This window comes from Armigeres subalbatus, chromosome 3 (assembly GCF_024139115.2).
Source record: "Armigeres subalbatus isolate Guangzhou_Male chromosome 3, GZ_Asu_2, whole genome shotgun sequence".
In the NCBI taxonomy this organism is placed as follows: Eukaryota; Metazoa; Arthropoda; class Insecta; order Diptera; family Culicidae; genus Armigeres; species Armigeres subalbatus.
Window position 1 is genome coordinate 324,595,633 of NC_085141.1, and position 18,455 is coordinate 324,614,087.

Here is an 18,455-nt window from a genome sequence, read left to right on the forward strand (position 1 = left end):
ATAGGAAATTGTAAGAAATTTCCATGAGAAACTGTTATGGGATTTTTCATGAAAAAAATTGAGGAATGTCCATGGAAAACCATGAACAGAGAGGAACTTCCATGAGAAACCATGGAGAATTGTATGGAATTTCCATTGAAATTTCTAGAGGAATTTCTATAAGAACATTTGAGGGATTTCAATCGGCAAACTGCTAGTAAATTTGTGACGCATTTCAATGGAATTTGTAAGGAATATCCATGAGGAACTGTTGGGAATATCAACAGTAAATTGTTAAAAGTGCTATTCAAAGAAATTTCCATGGCAAATTGTGAACGTAATTGTAAGAAAATTCAATAAGAAACTGTTAGGAAATTTCATGGAAAATTGTTAAGAACGTCAATAAGAAATTGTAACAAATTTCCAAAAGGAATTGCAAGGAATTACTATGAGAAACTGTTAGAGTTTCTCATGGGAAACTGCAAGGGGTTTGCATGGGAAATCGTAAGGAATTTTCATAAGAAATCGTAAGAAATTTCGATTGGAAACTTCAACGAATGCCCATAGAAAATTGAAAGATATTTTATCGGAAAATCCAAGGAAGTTTCACAAGACATTTTTTCAAATTTCCGTTGGAAATAGCAAGAAATTTGAAAGATGAAACGTAAGGAATTAAAAGTGCCTCCAGGAATTCCACCGGAAGTGCTTCCAAGAATTTCTACGGAAGTTCGTCCGAAAATTCTTTCAAAAGGTCCTCCAAAGAATTATTCCTCCAGGATTTCTTCCGGAAGCGCTTCCAGAAAATTCCTCCGTAAGTTCCCTCAGGAGCTCCCCCTAAAGTTCCCTCCATGGTTTCCCCTGGAAGATCGGAAGGAGTTCCTCCTGGAATTCCTCTAAAAGTTCCTTAGAAATTTCCTTATGGTTTTTTTTTCTATAGCGGATCCTCCGAAAATTCCGACAGAAATTCTTTCGGAAGTTTCTACAAAAAAATCCTTTGGAAAATATTCCAAAAATTCCTGCGGAAGTTCCTCCAGGAATTCCTGCGGAAGTTCCTCCAGGCATTCCTCAGAAAGTTCCTCCAGGAATTTCTCCGGAGGTTCCTCTAGGATTTCCTGGGGAAGTTCCTCCAAAAATTCCTCCGGAAGTTCCTCCAGGAATTCCTCCGGAAGTTCCTCCAGGAATTCCTCCGGAAGTTCCTCCAGGAATTCCTCCGGAAGTTCCTCCAGGAATTCCTCCGGAAGTTCCTCCAGGAATTCCTCCGGAAGTTCCTCCAGGAATTCCTCCAGGAAGTTCCTCCAGAATTCCTCCGGAAGTTCCTCAGGAATTTCTCCGAGTTCCTCCAGGAATTCCTCCGGAAGTTCCTCCAGGAATTCCTCCGGAAGTTCCTCCAGGAATTCCTCCGGAAGTTCCTCCAGGAATTCCTCCGGAAGTTCCTCCAGGAATTCCTCCGGAAGTTCCTCCAGGAATTCCTCCGGAAGTTCCTCCAGGAATTCCTCCGGAAGTACCTCCAGGAATTCCTCTAGAAGTTCCTCCAGGATTTCCTTCGGAAGTTCGTCCAGGAATTCCTCCGGAAGTTCGTCCAGGAATTCCTGAAAAAACTTGCGGAGGATGTCCCGAAGAAAATTCCGTAGGAATTTCTGAAGGAAATTTCGGAAGAAATTCTGAAGGAACTTCAGGAGGAATTCCTGGAGGACCTTCTGGAGGAACTTCCCGAGGAATTCTTGGTGAAACTTCCGGAGGAATTCCTGGGGGAACTTCCGGAGGAATTCCTGGAGGAACTTCCAGAAGAATTTATGGAGGAACTTCCGGAGGAATTCCCGGAGGAACTTCCGGAGGAATTCCTGGAGGAACTTCCGGAGGAATTCCTGGAGGAACTTCCGGAGGAATTCCTGGAGGAACTTCCGGAGGAATTCCTGGAGGAACTTCCGGAGGAATTCCTGGAGGAACTTCCGGAGGAATTCCTGGAGCAACTTCCGGAGGAATTCCTGGAGGAACTTCCGGAGGAATTCCTGGAGGAACTTCCGGAGGAATTCCCGGACGCGCCGCCCTAGCAATTCCTGGAGGAACTTCCGGAGGAATTCCTGGAGGAACTTCCGGAGGAATTCCTGGAGGAACCTCCGGAGATTCCTGGAGGAACTTCCGGAGGATTCTTGGAGGAACTTCCGCAGGAATTCCTGGAGGAACTTCGGTAGGAATTTCTGAAGAAACTTGCGCAGGCCTTCCTGGAGGAACTTCCGCAGGAATTTCGTGGAATAACTTTCGGAGGAATTCCTGGAGGAACTTTCAGAGGAATTCCTGGAGGAACTTTCAGAGGAAATCCTCAAGGAACTTCCGGAGGAAATGCTGAAGGAGCTTCCGGAGAAATTCCTGAAGGAACTTCCGGAGAAATTTCTGGAGGGACTTTCGGATGATTTCCTAGAGGAATTTTCGGAGCATTTTCCGAATGTTTTTCTGTAGAAATTTCCGCAAGAATTCCTGTTCAAATCTGGAGGGATCCCTGTAGAAACTTCGGAAGAAATTTTTGAGGAATTTATAGAGGAATTGCTGGAAGAACTTCCGGAGGAATTTCTGGGGGAATTTCCGGAGGAATCTTGGAGGAACTTTTGAAAATTTCTTTAGGATTCTTCATAAAAACTTCCGAAGTTATATTTGTGGCATTTCGGGGAGAATTGCTGGAGAAACTTCGTGGGGTGGGGGTGGCTGGTGACTGCTGGAGCAACTTCCAAAGGAAATATTTGAAGATTTTCTGGGGGAATTCTTGGAGGCAGTTCCAGGGGAATTCCTGGAGGGTCTCCCTGAGGATTTTTTTGAGGAATTTTCGAATCCGAATGATTTTTTGTATTTTTTTATAAATTGGATGAATTTGCGGAGGAATTCATAGGATATTTCTGAGGAATTCGTGGAGTAACTTTCGGAATCCTTAAGGAACTCTCGCATAAATTCCTGAAGGAAGTACCGGAGGTATTCGTGGAGGATCTACCTGAGTTTTTCCTGAAGGAACATTCCCGGGAATTATTGAAGGAACTTCCCGGGGAATTTCTGGAAAAACTTCCGGAGAATTTCCTGAAGGAAAGTCCGTATAAATTCCAAAAAGAACTTCCGGAGAAATTCCCGGAGGAACTTCCAGAGGAATTCTTGGAGGATCTTCCTGAGGAACTTTCGGAGGAATTCCTGAAGGAACTTCCGGAGGAATTCCTCAGGGAACTTCAGGAAGAATTATTGATAGAACTTCCGGAGGAATTCCTGAAAGAACTTGCGGAAGATGTCCCGAAGAAACTTCCGGAAGAATTTCTGAAGGAAATTTTGGAAGAAATTCTGGAGGAACTTCCGGAAGATTTTGTGGAGGAAATTTCGGAGGAATTTCTGGAGGAACTTCCGGAGAAATTCCTGGAGTAACTTCCGGAGAAATTCCTGAAGGAACTTCCGGATGATTTTCCAGAGGAATTTTCAGAGCAATTTCCGTATGTTTTTTTTGTAGAAATTTCCGAAAGAATTCCTGTACAAATTTCTGGAGGATTCCCTGTAGAAGCTTCGGAAGTAACTTTTGAGGAATTTATAGGAGAATTCTTGGAAGAACTTCCGAAGGAATTTCTGGAGGAATTTCCGGAGGAATCCTGGAGGAACTTTTGAAAATTTCTGTAGGATTTTTTATAAAAACTTCCGAAGTTATTGTTTGTAGCATTTCGGGGGGAATTCCAGGAGAAACTTCGTGGGGTGGGGGGGTGTCTGGTGACTGCTGGAGCAACTTCCGGAGGAAATATTTGCAAAATTTCTGGGGGAATGATTGGAGGCAGTTCCAGGGGAATTCCTGGATGGTTTCCCGGAGGATTTTGTAGAGAAATTTTCGGAGGATTTTTGGAATGATTTTTTGTAATTTTTCATAAATTTCTGGAGGAATTCCTGGAAGAACTTCCGGATGAATTTCTGGAGGAATTTGCGGAGGAATTTCCGGATGAACTTACGAAAATTCCTGAAGGATTTAAAAAAAAACTTCCGAAGTCAATTTTTGAGGAATTTCTGGGGAAATTCCTGGAGGTACTTGCAGGAGAATTACTGAAGAAACTTTGGGGGGAACTGTTGGAGAAACTTCCAAAGGAATGCCTGGGGGAGCTTCGGGAGGATATCTCATAGGAACTTCCGGAGGAAATTCTGGAGGAACTCCCGGAAGAATTCCTGGAAGAGCTTCCGAAGCAATTCCTGGATGAACTTCCAGAGCAATCCTTGGAGGATCTTCCGGAACATTTCCTGGGGGAAATTTTGGAGTTTCTGGAAGAACATCCTGAGGAATTCCTAGTGGATTTTTCGTAGGATTTTCCGAATGTTATTTTGTAATAACTTCCGAAGGAATTCCTGTAGAAATTTCTAGAGGACTTCCTATAAAAACTTCTAAAGGAAATTTTTTGAGTAATTTTTGGAAAATTCCTGAAGAAACTTCCAGAAGAATTCTTGGTGAAATTTCCCGACGTATTCTTGAAGGAATTTCCGAAGAAAATTGTAGATAAACTATTTATAATTCATGTGGATATTTTGTAGGCATTTCTAGAGGAACTCTTAGAGGAACTTCTAGAAGAATTTACGGAGAAACTTCTGGATAAACTCTCGCAGGAATTTCTGGAGAATTTAGTGGACAATCTCCTGGAGAAACTGCCGAAGGAATTTCTGGAGAAAGCTTCAGAAGAACATCTTGAGGTACTTTCGGAGGAAGTCTAGGAGGATTTTATGAAGGAGTTCCTAAAGAAGCTCTCGGAGGAATTTCTCAAAAAAATCCTGTAATGACTTGTGGGGAAACTTGCCTAGGAAACACCTGAATCAATCACGATTTTTAATGAACCTCCATCCTCCAATGTCCAAAAATTCAGTTGTGATTCTCCTTCAAATTTTCTGAATACTTTAATAACTTGTCTAAAAAAATATAAGCTCAAAATCTCGAGCGCCAGAGATACATATATCCATTCCGTAATAACTTATTTGGAACCCAACAGCGACAAATAAATGTTAACTGATTAACTGTCAAAAACCGTATGCATTGTGGGTTGCTTATCCGTTTTGCGTACGTTTTGTATTTTAGTACAAAACGTATCAAACGGATAGCAATACGCAAACTCAAACGCAAACGCAACGTATCCATTGTGCTCCAGCCTTTACTGACGACCCTTAGCGACAATGTCAATAGGTATACTACGGGCTAATAATAAGCGCATCAAGTCAACTGCAAGTTTGTAAACATTCTTATGCTTAGTGATTCCATGTTCGCTAAGATTATTAAGGTAGACAATTGCATAGAATACAGTTTTTAGGTGAGAGGGAAATGGTTAGTCTAAAGGGAGTTAGTTCTAGCGTAACTATGGTAGTGCGTTCAGACTTCCAGTATCACTTCACCCAGGTGTCTGGGTGCAGATTTCCTTTACTCTTATATAAACATTGATCCGTCCTTATCTTGTGGCTTTTACATTCCTAAAAAATAAAATAAAATTAAAACAAAATATGCATAAGAAAACTACAAGATCTTTGAACAACAGAATGCTTGACATTTGTTTATTTGTAGATACAAGTGAGTGCCAATGTTTTTCAATTAATCAAGGCCTACTTTGATTAAAATATGTAAATATTTTCTACCTCTTGACTGTCAAAAAGGCACTCACTTGGCCGCCATTATCGAGCGCAAAATACTGGATAGGTTGTTTATGTTTAGTTAAGTTGGAAGTGAGTTTTCAATAACATTCACTCAAAATAATATGATCTGTAAATTTAATACAACAAAAGCTGTTGATAAATGTTTCATTCCAAAAAAAATATTTGCAGGATTAGATGAAAAAAATCCATGCATACATATTTTAGAATTCAATTTTGATCAAATAAATTCAAATACACATACATGGTATTTGAAATTCATGTCGATCATATCTGCATATCTTCTAACTAAACAAATGTCAAAAAATGAACATGTTTATTGAAAGTTCGAGAAATCATCCTGGCGACATGTTCTATATCTAGAGAGTGTAAAACAAAACATCTTGAAAAACCAAACAAATATCAAAAAATTACATGTTATCAGAAAGTCGTAATGTAATACAAAACATCTTCTATCAATCAATAAGCTGTATGTTTAACAGACACCTTTTCACAACTTCCTTCGAACACGTTATGTTTTGTATTTCATCTTTCTAACCATTATACAACAAATTCTTAAATTCGGTATTACTTGGGAAACTTTCATAAATAATTTTTAAATTCATAAAAATAAAGCTAGATTAAAACTGAATTGAACCCATAGTTAATAAAAACAAGAATAGATTTTCAGATTACTTACATTTTATTTAAACCGTCTAATTCATATTAACTTGAATATATTTAGCTCTTAAGCTATCTGCCTTTAACTGAATGCGTAGGACTGCGAATCAAGAGTTAACAAGTTCGATTTTCGGTTCAGTCTAGTATGTTTTCGGGTGGGAAACAATCTCGATTGCTTGGGCATAATGTATCCATTGTACTTGCCAAATAGGAGACACACTTATGCAATGGCGGGCATAGAAAAGCTTTCAAATTATAACTGAGAAAATGGTGAAGGATACCAAGTTGAAAAGCGGGCCAGGAATGTAGACCCATAGAAGAAGAAGAAGAAGTAAATGCGTTTGAATATCTTTATTTCGGTCGAATCATTCTACTCTAGTATCTATTATAGTTAGTAGTACTCCACGATCCCTTCCTAGCGAAACGTAGTTCCGTCCCTGGCCTCGTTCACCTAAGTTGAGATATAAATGGAATGTGATGAATGGTTTTTGATGATTTCGGCCACTAATACCATCTCCTCTGATAATGATTACGTGCGATATCATCCTGCGTTGTTCAATTGTTATTTTATTATAAAAAATTATTATTATAAATTATTATAAAAAAGTTACTTCATACATCCTCTTGTGGGTGAAACCACGGTGGGTTTCTTACTCTTAAAACCAATTATAATACTATCACTACCGGCAACTTGTGGTCTTCCGATGACCTTTTGAGCAAAACTGGATCTACAAAATAGGTGCAGAATAATCAACCAACACTGACGACACTTCCCATTGGGTCCAAGGACTAGACGCATCTAAATACATAAAATTATTACCGTCAGCAACATTATTTCGAAAATTTAGAAAATATATTGCATAATAAACTGTTTCGGGCTTACCGCAATAAAAAGCCGGCGGTCGCTCCAAACGATAGTACTGAATATTTTTGGAATTTTCACCGTTGTTCGCGAGCTAGCTCGGGTTCCAGGAATCCTGTTTTCTCGCGCTGCGGTTGCTCCGTGAATTCCATTGTCACACTGTTTTGGTAATACAATTTTGTTTAACTTGAATTCACGTTGGCTCGTCTTGCAGCTGCTAAACATTATTTCTGAACAATCTTGACCTCCCAGGCTCCATTGATGCTTTCTGCATGTGTAATATTTATGGAATCCTCGACTTCACATCCCGTTCACCGATGACGAAACCTAAGACTAACAATACACACCATTTTATATAGAAAGCAACATCAGTAAACAAGCTAATGAAATTACCTACTTGTAACCAAAAGTTCCTAGCCAATTTCCGATGGAAAAATGAGCAAAATAAAATACTTCTGGCTTAATTGAATTCTAATTTGAAGAATCTCGCTGCATATTTGTAAACAAACAACAAACTGCTCGAAAAAATTTGGCGCTTGACACATGCTGTTAGCTGTCAAATAGTATTACCTAAAATGCTAGTGCGAACGGTTTTGTTATTCAGAAGTAACACCTTCGAATAACATGTTATTCAGCTGTAATCTGAACAAGGCATTATCTTCATCTAATATTTTCATTTCGTGTTTCAAAATTTCTGGTTTTTTTATTTGCTCTTTCCCGCTTAGTCATAATAGCAATTAAGACTTCATGGGAAACCACGATTGGTGGCACATCTGGTGATGCACTGTTCGCGATAGATGGGGGTTGATAGACGATGCAATGACTGGCTGTTGCTCATTATACGTTATACGCTCATACGCTCATTTGTTAAATAGTTTGGCTGTTCATATTAGGCTTGTACGTACACGCACATTTCAATCACAATTTTACTCAGTATGTTTGCAACCACGAGCAGCTGTCACGGCAAAATCAAATGGGATTGTTTGCAACCACGAACCGTGCGTTCGTATTGGTAAGAAATGTCGGCAAGACCCTAATGCACAGCACATGTTTCGTAATGGACAAATTGATATGAAATTCGCGAAAAAAATCCACGTTTTTTGGAGGGACTCGAACCCTCAACCTCCTACTCTCTAGATAGGCGTGATAACCCCTACATAACAAGCCCACTTAAAGGTCACGTTTGCGGAAAAGCCGTCAAAATCCGAATACCAACCTCCACCGCGGTTAGCTCTTTTTTGCAAATTGAATAGGTACCGTGGAGGCACCATATTTGACGCAGTTAAGAAAATTTTGAAAAGAATCATTATTTAAAAAAATAATTGCAAATGGATTCGCTTAATATTCTGCATAACGAGCATTCTACTATTATAGAATGTGTACAAATAATGAAACTTCGAAATATAAGTTTATTTCTTAGTTTTTCAAATGTAATTTTATGTGGTACTTAGGTGCCCAACTTGACGCACTAATTTTACCATGTTCCTTATTTGACGCAAAGTTGTTCCTAATTTGACGCACTTTGAAATTATGTTAAAACTCAATCAAATAAACGCCTTATTTTTGTTATTATATAATGACAGTACAAAAGAACTTTGTACGGTATAGAATAACAAGTTAATTAATTTTACAAAGCAGCATTTCATTTATTTTTGTTCAGTTGTTCTGCAAGTTATATGCTTTGTGGCATGTAAGTGTTTTGTTAGTTTCATGTACCCTACACATCAATCAAAATGCTTCTCAATTAGGTGTAAGAGTCATGTCAAAACATATATTCACGGGAGAATTAACTTTGACATTTCATTGCATAACCAGCCTATCATGGTCTGTTACATTTATAATAAAAACCACTTTCTTTGGTAATCTGCCATTTTAAATCTATAAACTAAGACGGATACAAGGAACGCAACCTGTATATGAACCTTTTTAGAACAACGTTGAAGTTACCAATATTTAAATGCTACTTGACCGGCAGGTATTGTCGGCGTAGCACCAACTTAGAATTCGGAAGTCGGGACTTCCGAACCGAACTTTCTTCCGAAGTTTTATCTGTCAAACTAATTGATGCGTTGTTTAGCCCATCTTTAGACGAAGCCAGCGCACTACTTCCGAAGTTGGGAAAGTTGCCTGTATCTGGAGAAAAATCCAACTTCGTTTTCCGTCTATATACAGCTTGTATAAGAAAGCCAGGCATATTTTTGTTTGATTTCCTATTCAGGGTTGCCTGGCTTGTAGCTTGCATAGCAATAGAGTAATTAATTGAAAATGTGTTCATTTTTTGGCCTGTTAGAATTTCGTACAGAGAAAGTAAATTGAATTGTATGATACTAATTTATTATATAATATTATTTTCTCGCGAGAATCTCAAAACCAGCAAAGAAAAATTGCATAATTACCAAATGCCGTGTAAAAAAACGCATCAAAATAGAAGACAGCATAAGGCATACTACCATGGGTTAGACACTTAGTGGAATAATCCAATGTTGATTAAAATTCTAAGTAGTAGAGTTTTAGTTAAAATAAATTGAATGCATATTGCTTTTCCTAAGAGTATTATTGAGGTTTCTATGCACTGCATTTTATAATCGTCTGATAAGGTTAATTAGGAACATCAAAATGAATTGTGAGCCTAATTTGACGCAGAACATTTTGGGTTGAAAAATGCGTTCGAATGTTGCAATTTTCGTCATAAAAGGAAAAGCTTACTCATAATGCTCAGTTGTTTGTAGGTAGGGGTCGAAAATTCTCACAAAAGTCATTTTGCGAGCAAAAAATGATCATTCGATCCTTAGCATTGTGGCTAAGAAAGCGAAAAATTGACGCATTATAAGTATGACCTCCATATATTTTATTCGGATAAGTTAATTCTTCATCGATAATATGCTTTTTCTGCCATATATGCAAAGAAGAAGAGCAAATAAAGCCATCTAGCTTGATTCTTTGATATATTTTTGGCGAAAATAAGTTTTATGAATCATTTGATATGAGAGTGCGCCAAGTTTGGACCTGCGTCAAATATGGTACTTCCACGGTAGCTTTCGGATGCTTGATATGCTCAATCGTCGAATGTGCTTTACTGTTGTATATCCACAGTCAAGTGAGCCCACATTGTTTATTATCGATAAATTTTGCACATCTATGAGAGCCTTGGAAAATGATCCAAAAGTTGTCATTTTGTTGCGAGGCACAATATTCAACAAAAAAAAAATCGCAACAAGTTTGACGGGGAATCTTGTCAAGTTTTGTTTCCTATTGAAAATTCGGGACCGATATGCGATTTGAGCGTAAATTATTTTGTAAACAAACATTGTGTTATGGATTCCATAAGCGCTTCCTTTCAAAACTAATCCCCTTATCTGATAGAAGGAAGCTTATTCTGTCGGATACATTCCTTGGTTTTCCCAAAAATGCCTGATTTAGCAAAAATTCGCCTTCAATTGTTTGTTTACAAAATAAGTTACGTTCAAATCGCAAATTAGTTCCGAATTGGCAAGATCGCACATGTGCTTGAAAGTCATGGTAAAAATACTATATTTTATATGCACGAGAAAGGGACTATCGTCGCTAGGTGGATTTATCAGGGTTTTGATATATAAAAACAGAAAAAAGATGTTGTACTTACTTGCCTGTAATAAAGTTGCCAAGGAACTGCTACATCATGCATAGTAAATATCTCACATATCAATGTCACATTGTTCCTTATCCCGGGGAGTATTCAGAGATTCTGACCCAAGATCCAAGAATTTGACTTCTTCAAAACGCTTTCTCTACTTTTAGTACAACACGAAAACTACGGAATGTGAACAAAAAATGTATTTTTATAACCTCGTGTAATTAGTGACCCGGTTTCAGCACGAATTGTTCCGTACCATAAGCCAGACTGTCGAAGAATATGGGTTCTATTGGGCACTAGCTAGGTAGGTAGTAATAGTAGTAGATTATCGATAGGGCTCATCGCGAGTTCTAGAATATTTTCCTCATAATCTTTTCATTTTCGGTTTCGAATGAATGACGAAAGCGTTATTCAACAGCCAACCAGCAGCCCCGGAAAAGTGAAGGAGAAACGGAAAGCCAATAAAATGTGGCTTCTAATATATATACCTCTAGATAAATATATGTACGTTTATAAAAAAACAATGCTCACTAGCAGTAGCAATTAAATTCCTCTAGGAAGAAAAAAACACCCTAAAAACGAACCACTAAAACTGCCACTTTTACCCCGTTAGTTCTACTTGTTCGTTTCGTTCACTATCGTAAGCGAAGCATCGAGATCGATCAGTTCGGGGCCGCTGCCACCGCTGCTGGAACTGCCAATCGTGCTATAGTTGTTGTAGGAAGGAGTGGTGATCGTATTCTGATCGAAGCCCCGACTCACGGTAAGCGTCGGCGATGTGATGTCCGCAATGATGGCACCTTGCACCATCTGTGGTTGCGGTGGCTGCTGCGGAACAGCAGCTACCACAGGTTGTACCTGAACCGGCGCTGGCCCTGGCAACGCTTGCGGCTGCGGAGCTGCTGCTGATAGTGCGGGCGGCTGTTGTGGCTGCTGCAGCGCAGGTTTCATGTCTTCTTTTTGCTGCTTGAGAAACTTTTCCAGCTCGAGAAAATGGCGCAGCTTCAGTTCTTCGTGTTCGATGTGCTGACGTGAGAGCAGCAGCTGCAGCTGCTGCCGAGCACTGGACATCAGCTGCAAACTGCGCAGATGATTTTGAATGGCGATCAAGTTCTGCCCGATGTCTTCGCTGTTGAACGATTCCACGGCATTCTGGTCCGAATAGACGGCGACGGTGTCTGTAAGGAGTAGTTGATAAAAAGGTCACAATTTTTGTTTGTTTTCCAGATGATATTAAAGGAAGTACAGTACAGTAACTGTAGCGAGTCATTTATCCATGTTTTTTTAAGGGAAAAGATTCCATTTAAATACCGAGATATTTAGATTTAGATACATTATAATATGAGTAGTAAATACTCACTAGATGCATTCTGCACTGGGATGATCTGTTGCTGTTGTTGTTGCTGCTGCTGTTGCGCCATTTGCGTCACGACCGGCATTATGGCAGACTGTTGGGGTTGTGGTTGTTGCTGCGAAAGCATGGGCTGTTGGGGTTGCTGAGGAATTTGCTGCTGCACAGTTGGTTGGACATGCACGGTCGGTTGATACGTTGGTTGTTGGTGCTGCTGCTGCTGGGGTTGATGTATTAATTGTGGTTGCTGTTGTTGTTGTTGTTGTTGCTGCAACATTTGTTGTTGCAGCATCTGCTGTTGCTGTTGTTGCTGTAGCATTGCTTGTTGTTGTAGAATCTGTTGCTGCTGATGATGTTGTTGAACAACTTGTTGCTGCTGTTGTTGTTGTTGTTGCATAGGAACTGCTGGAATCATTGGCTGTGGTTGTTGTTGAGGAATTTGCTGCTGTAACGGCTGTTGCTGTTGAAGCTGGTGTTGCTGCTGTTGCAGTTGTTGCTGCTGATGCTGCTGAATTTGTTGCTGTTGTTGGAGCGCAGCGGCGAAGTTGGGTTGCACGACTTCCATATTGGGTGTCTTCGGCATCACTTGGTTTAGCTTGGCTTCAAGATCATTTGCTGTTGCAACGTCGCAAGCCAGAGGTTGTTGCTGATGCGCAGAGTATGTCTGACCGGATCTATCGTCTGTTGGAGACGAATAATTCTGTATGGGTTGCTGCTGTGATGGTTGCGGTGGCTGCTGTTGTGGATGAGTTTGATCTGGTTTAGGAGATTCTTGCACGGTTTGCACCTGGAAGCGAGACACTTTGCGGACCATTGGTTTTGCATCGTTCGGGAACTTTGGTTCCGGATATTCCACCGAAGGACTAGTAACAGCAGAGTTTTGCTGTGAAATGGTCAGTAACGTTGTATTATATGCATTATAAATAAATGTACAAAAGATTTTACCTGAGTATGCAGTTGCTGCTGCTCAAATGCAGCCAGTTGTTGAGGTTTTGGAGGATGTTGCACTACTGGTGACTCATTTATTTGAGCCGAAGTCAGCTGAGCTAGTTTCTGATGGAGATCAGCTAATGAATTGTTACCAGAGCTGTGAAGTAAGTAGAAAATAAAATATAACAATAATGAAAACTCATCCTACTTTTCCTATCATTTGTGAAATAGTAGCAAACTTACCTATCTATCCGATCTACACTACCCTGGTTGGAAAGCCGTTTCTCTTGATCGCGCAAGTTCGGTGTGCTGGTATCACTGCCAGCCGCGCTCACGGCCGTTACCGAAGTGGGCACTGATCCGGGTTGGGTGTGCGACGACTGCTGCGGAACGTGATGCTGCTGTTGCTGTTGATCGATGATCGGCGGTTGCACATTCATGTCGGCCGACGTTCGTCTTGAGTTGTACATCGAAATGTCCTGAGATGATGACATCGTGGTCAGCAAATGTTGTTGTTGTTGCTGTTGTTGAAACATTTGTTGCTGCTGCTGCTGTTGCTGCTCTAGGAACGCTGTATCCGCGGCATACTCTGGGGCCACTTCCGGTTGAACATCTGGGACATATTCTTGTGCTTGGTAGATTTGTTGTTGCTGAAGAAGTTGCTGTTGGACGAGATATTCATTGGGCGGAATATGGCCATGGGGATCCATGGACTGCGGTGGCAGCTGTTGCTGCTGGATCGGTTGCTGCTGTTGCTGAACCGCATGAGCGGACGACGGCGGTTTGCTAGTTACCACGTGTACATGCGTAATGCTTTCGAGGCCGATTTTTAACTGCTCGAGCGTTTCCGGCATGCGACTAGGCTGTGAATCTCGGGATGATTGATCAATAGACGATTGCGACGAAACCGACGGTGGTTGCGACGATTGCGCTTGCTGTTGTGCTTGTTGCTGGAGCAACGCCTGTTGGTACTGTTGCTGCTGATACAGCTGCTGTTCATACTCGATAGCGGCTGCTTCCGTTATGAACTGTTGCTGCTGCTGCTGTTGTTGTTGATACTGAAGCTGTTGCTGCTGCATTTGGTATTGATATTGCTGTTGAGCACGCATCTCTGCTTCCTGTTGTTCCATCACCAGTCTCTGCTGATACATTTCCGCCTGTTGCTGTTGCTGAATAAGCATTTGTTGCTGCAGAATATCAATTGAAGCTTGATCCGTGGCTGTTTCCCCACTGAGTAGCTGGGGTGTTTGCGGTTCAACAACAGGGATAACTGGTTCCGGGGCGACTTCATTGTGCTCTGCAGGTTTGGGTGACTCTAGGGCGGCTGGTTTGCTGTCTTCAGTTGGGAGCATTACGGGTGTAACGGAAAATCGAGACATCTTACGTTCTCTTAGCGGTTGTTTGTTTTCAACATTTGGGGAATCAAGGGGTCCATTGCTAGTGGTTGCATTGTTTGAGATAGGGGTGGAAGTTACAATAGAACTAGTAGCATTAGCAGGTGTCTGCTGTGTACTAACAACTTGTTGACTAGATGAAATTTCAGTATTACTGATAGCAGTAGTAGTAGTAGTATTAGTGGGCTTATTATTTTCTTCGTTACTGGCTAATGGCACTGTAATAATACACTGATCAGATTTGTCCGCTTCCTGGCTTTCTGAGGAAGCGACAACAGGTGCAGCTCCTTTCGGGTCCTGCTCCAGATCGTTATAAACAAAGTGCTGATGCAATTGGCTACCCGGCGTAATCGTATTCTCCGGGGTGTTCTCATGCGATGTATAATCTGTACTGATCGTACTGGTCTTTCGGGAATTCTCGTCACAGCTGCTATTGTTATCATTGGTTCCATCATCCATCACCACATTGGTAACGGTCGTCAAATCACCGGTCCCCCCGCTCAGATCGCCAATCGTAACAATATCCTTCAGATCCCCCTTGGAACCGTGCTCTTCCGTCGGGCCACCGTTATTGCCCGTCACGCTACCGTTACTGTCGACCGACATGGTCTTCTGCAGGTCACCGCCATTGGTGCCACCAGGACATGTGGGTCCGGATGGCTGCTGTGAAAGTGGCGACGAAGAAGCTGATGAATTCGTAGTGCTGGACACGGCGGTTGCCAGTGCCTGCCGATCGATAATCGTCGGATCGAACATATGGGAAAAGTTCGAACCGGTCGAAGACGTTTCATCGCGCTGAGGAAAGAAAAGACATGTCAGTATCTGTGGGTGCAATATCCGGAGGAAGGATGAACAATTAAAATACTACCTACAAGGTACGGCATATGATGCGTGATTAGGCTAACACTTACAAAAAGATGAATTCATAAATTGATTCTTACCGATGGTTTTTCTTAGCATACTAGAAAATCAGTAAAAATGCAATAGATCTAACGTAATATTATGACATACGTGACCAAAAAGCTTAATAATTATTCTTATTCCTGAATCTAAAATACATTTTAATCAATCAATCTGAACAAATGCATTGTTTTCCATATTACCAGTATTGGCGTAAATAAGGGGGCTGAAAATTTATTGTTTTGATTTTGTTAGCTGCTAGCGCAGCGGTTCTCAACCTTTTTCTTGAGAGGTACCCCTTCGAACATTTGCATTAATTGAGGTACCCCCTCTCGAAAGCAGGCTTCCAATCCTCTTGAAAACATAATTCCGAGCCCTTTGAAGGGAAGCTCCTTTCAGCTATTGAATCCTTTTAAAGTAGGCTTCCGCGCCTCTTTTTATTAGAGGCTTCTGAGCCTTTTGTAGAGAGGCTTCCGAGCCTCTTGAAAGCGGTTTTCAAACCACTTGAAAAGAAGCTTTCTTTGCATCTTAAAAGGACGCTTCCAAGCCTCTTGAAAGAAGAAAGCCTCTTGAAAGGAGGCTTCCGAACCACTTGAAAGTAGACTTCCGAGCCTCTTGAAAGCAGGTTTACGAGCCTCTTGGAAGGAGGCTTCCAAGCTTCTTGGAAGGAGACTTCCAAGCCTCTTGGGAGGAGGCTTCCAAGCCTCTAGGAAGGAGGTTTCCGAGCCTCTAGGAAGGAGGCTTCCGAGCCTCTAGGAAGGAGGCTTCCGAGCCTCTAGGAAGGAGGCTTCCGAGCCTCTTGAAAGGAGGCTTCCGAGCCTCTTAAAAGGAGGAGCCAACTTGAAAGGAGGCTTCCGAGCCTCTCGAAAGGAGGCTTCCGGGCCTCTTGAAAGGAGGCTTCCGGGCCTCTTGAAAGGAGGAGCCTACTTGAAAGGAGGCTTCCGAGCCTCTTGAAAGGAGGCTTCCGAGCCTCTGGAAAGGAGACTTCTGGGCCTCTTGAAAGGGGGCTTCCGAGCATCTTGAAGGGAGGCTTCCTAGCCTCTTGAAAGAAGGCCTTCGAGCTGCTTGGAAGAAGGCTTCACAGAGGTATAGAAGGATGATTATAATCCTCTTGCAACGAAGCAACCGAGCTTTAGTGAAAAAACAAATTATTTTGTTCATTCGACGCTTTGTTCGTTTGATCAATTGTTCCGCAGCCCTTCATACATTGTCCTGGTTGTGGAAGGCAGGATTCAATTGGGATTTATTGATCGCATTGCATATTATGTACAAAATAAATTTGAAATAGAAAATACGCAATTATCAAAACTTTATCAATGAGTTTTGATTGGAATTGTAATACGTCCGCCATTACGCATTTTTGTCCGAGGTACCCCCAAGGGCCAGCGAAGGTACCCTAGGGGTACATGTACCCCAGGTTGAGAACTGCTGTGCTAGTGCTATAAATAAGAAATTCTGACCAGCAAATGAAATATACCTAGATGAAATAGGTTTTAAAAAATAGAAATTAGTACATTTTCTTACAAAAAATTTTACTTTTCGAGACTGTGATTCGAAATCAAAAACTTAGAAATGTTTCAAGTTTGAGATGTCTGACGGTCTTTTTGTCTATTTTTTTATAAAACCATTTTATCGTTCGGCACTAAGGCTTTGGTCCTATTCGTGAATTAAAATCGAATTAAACTTAAAAGCGACAGTTAAAAAAAATCAAATAACCCTGCTCGCAGAGCAAGATTACTTTTGACAGATATTGGATCATTTTTTATAGATGTTTTGTTGGTCTTGCCAGCTATTCTTATGACCGGGAGATTTTATAGAGCATGAGCATGATGTGTGTGAAATGAGCACGAGCATGATGACCGTGCATTTCGTAGTTGCTACTCCGTGATCGACCAGAACAATCGCAATTGCACAGGGAACCAATGGATGGAAGCATGGGATTTGCTCTCCAGCCTCAATGTGCACAGTCCGAGAGCTCTAGTATTTTGGATAGTCGATAACGGCGCTGGCCACGTCCTCACGGTCATCGGGGATGGGAAGGAATTGATGATGCAGTCACTCGCCCACTGCAAGCCGGAGTTTTGTTGGAATCTTGGTGTTAAGGTTTTATGGCAGAGGTTCGTCTTGGTTAACGGGTTGCCAATGTGATAGTTATGAAAGGGTTGTGTAGTATTCTAATTGGATGCGAAACGAACTTTTTTTCGCTCATTTCGAATTCTAACAGTAACCTGCTAGAACTACTCAAGTTGTTCTCAAGTTGGTATAGGGATAGAAGATGGAAACGGTATGAAAAACCCATTTCACAGTTCTAGCGATTGCTAGAACATGAGAAATATATGAAAAGATCCAAAGTAGGAGAAATGGAACGGGCCTGGGATTGAACCCACGACCTCCTGCGTATGAGGCAGAAGCGATAGCCATATGACCACCAAGCCCGTTATGAGCATGATGTGTGTGAAATCCGTATTAAGCACGCACTGTCGCCCAGCACACAACCTGCTCACCTGGCAGTTCGAACACCAAAGAGGATGACTCTTTATCGTTCAAAGCAACGCCTGCTTTGATGCGCGAAGATCAGGGATGTATCGAGGAGTGCATAATTACTATGCATTACGCATGTACGATAGGGTTATCAAGCAGCCTCTCACATCCCTCTATTTTCCCGGAGAAAGTTAAAAATTAAATGAAACAGAAAAAATATTCAAAATCAGGAATTTCGGTCCAACAACACCAAATCTCGAGGCGTTACACCTCGTCTCAAGACAAGACAGTGGTCTAAGCAGTCACGTTATGCGGGGTGGGGAAAGTAAAACTGACAGCCAGCTAGTAAGTATGTGTACGGTATTTTCCCCCTCTTTGGTTTCCATGGAATTGCTGGAAATCCTTAACACAATCGTTTATGAGGCGCATGGTTTGCTAGATTTTCAGATCGAACCAGTGAGCAAACTTTCTCCCGGAATACTCCCCCGTGAAAATCAAAAACAGTAGACCTGGTTCGCTTGGGTTTTCTTCAACTGTGAGCAACCAGCACCAGTGGCTCCGTACCTTTTTGTCGGATTGAACCAGTGAGCAAACTTTCTCCCGGAAAACTCTCCCGTGCAAATCAAAAACAGTAGACCTGGCTCGCTCGGGTTT

General features: G+C 41.3%; 1 protein-coding gene and 1 long non-coding RNA gene across 9 annotated transcripts in view; both read right to left on the reverse strand.

The window, feature by feature from the left end:
* Nucleotides 1–6,307: 6,307 nt before the first annotated feature.
* Nucleotides 6,308–7,622, reverse strand: LOC134221094 (uncharacterized). 2 transcript variants are annotated; one of them, XR_009982204.1, is made up of 3 exons: nt 7,530–7,622; nt 7,154–7,465; nt 6,308–7,069 (listed from the first exon to the last, which is right to left on the reverse strand). It is a non-coding gene; the product is annotated as an uncharacterized LOC134221094 (long non-coding RNA). The 2 variants fall into 2 exon arrangements; XR_009982205.1 differs by having other exon boundaries at nt 7,526–7,622.
* A 3,301-nt stretch (nt 7,623–10,923) lies between these two features.
* LOC134225515 (serine/threonine-protein kinase Wnk-like) overlaps nt 10,924–18,455 on the reverse strand; it is a 145,807-nt gene continuing 138,275 nt past the window's right edge. For all 7 annotated transcript variants that reach the window (XM_062705680.1, XM_062705681.1, XM_062705682.1 and 4 more), the window contains 4 exons: nt 13,270–15,215; nt 13,042–13,183; nt 12,106–12,979; nt 10,924–11,923 (listed from right to left, as the gene is read on the reverse strand). In XM_062705680.1, the coding sequence (XP_062561664.1) occupies nt 11,361–11,923; nt 12,106–12,979; nt 13,042–13,183; nt 13,270–15,215 (3,525 nt within the window). In that variant the 3' untranslated portion in view covers nt 10,924–11,360. The remainder of the gene's footprint in view (nt 11,924–12,105; nt 12,980–13,041; nt 13,184–13,269; nt 15,216–18,455) is intronic.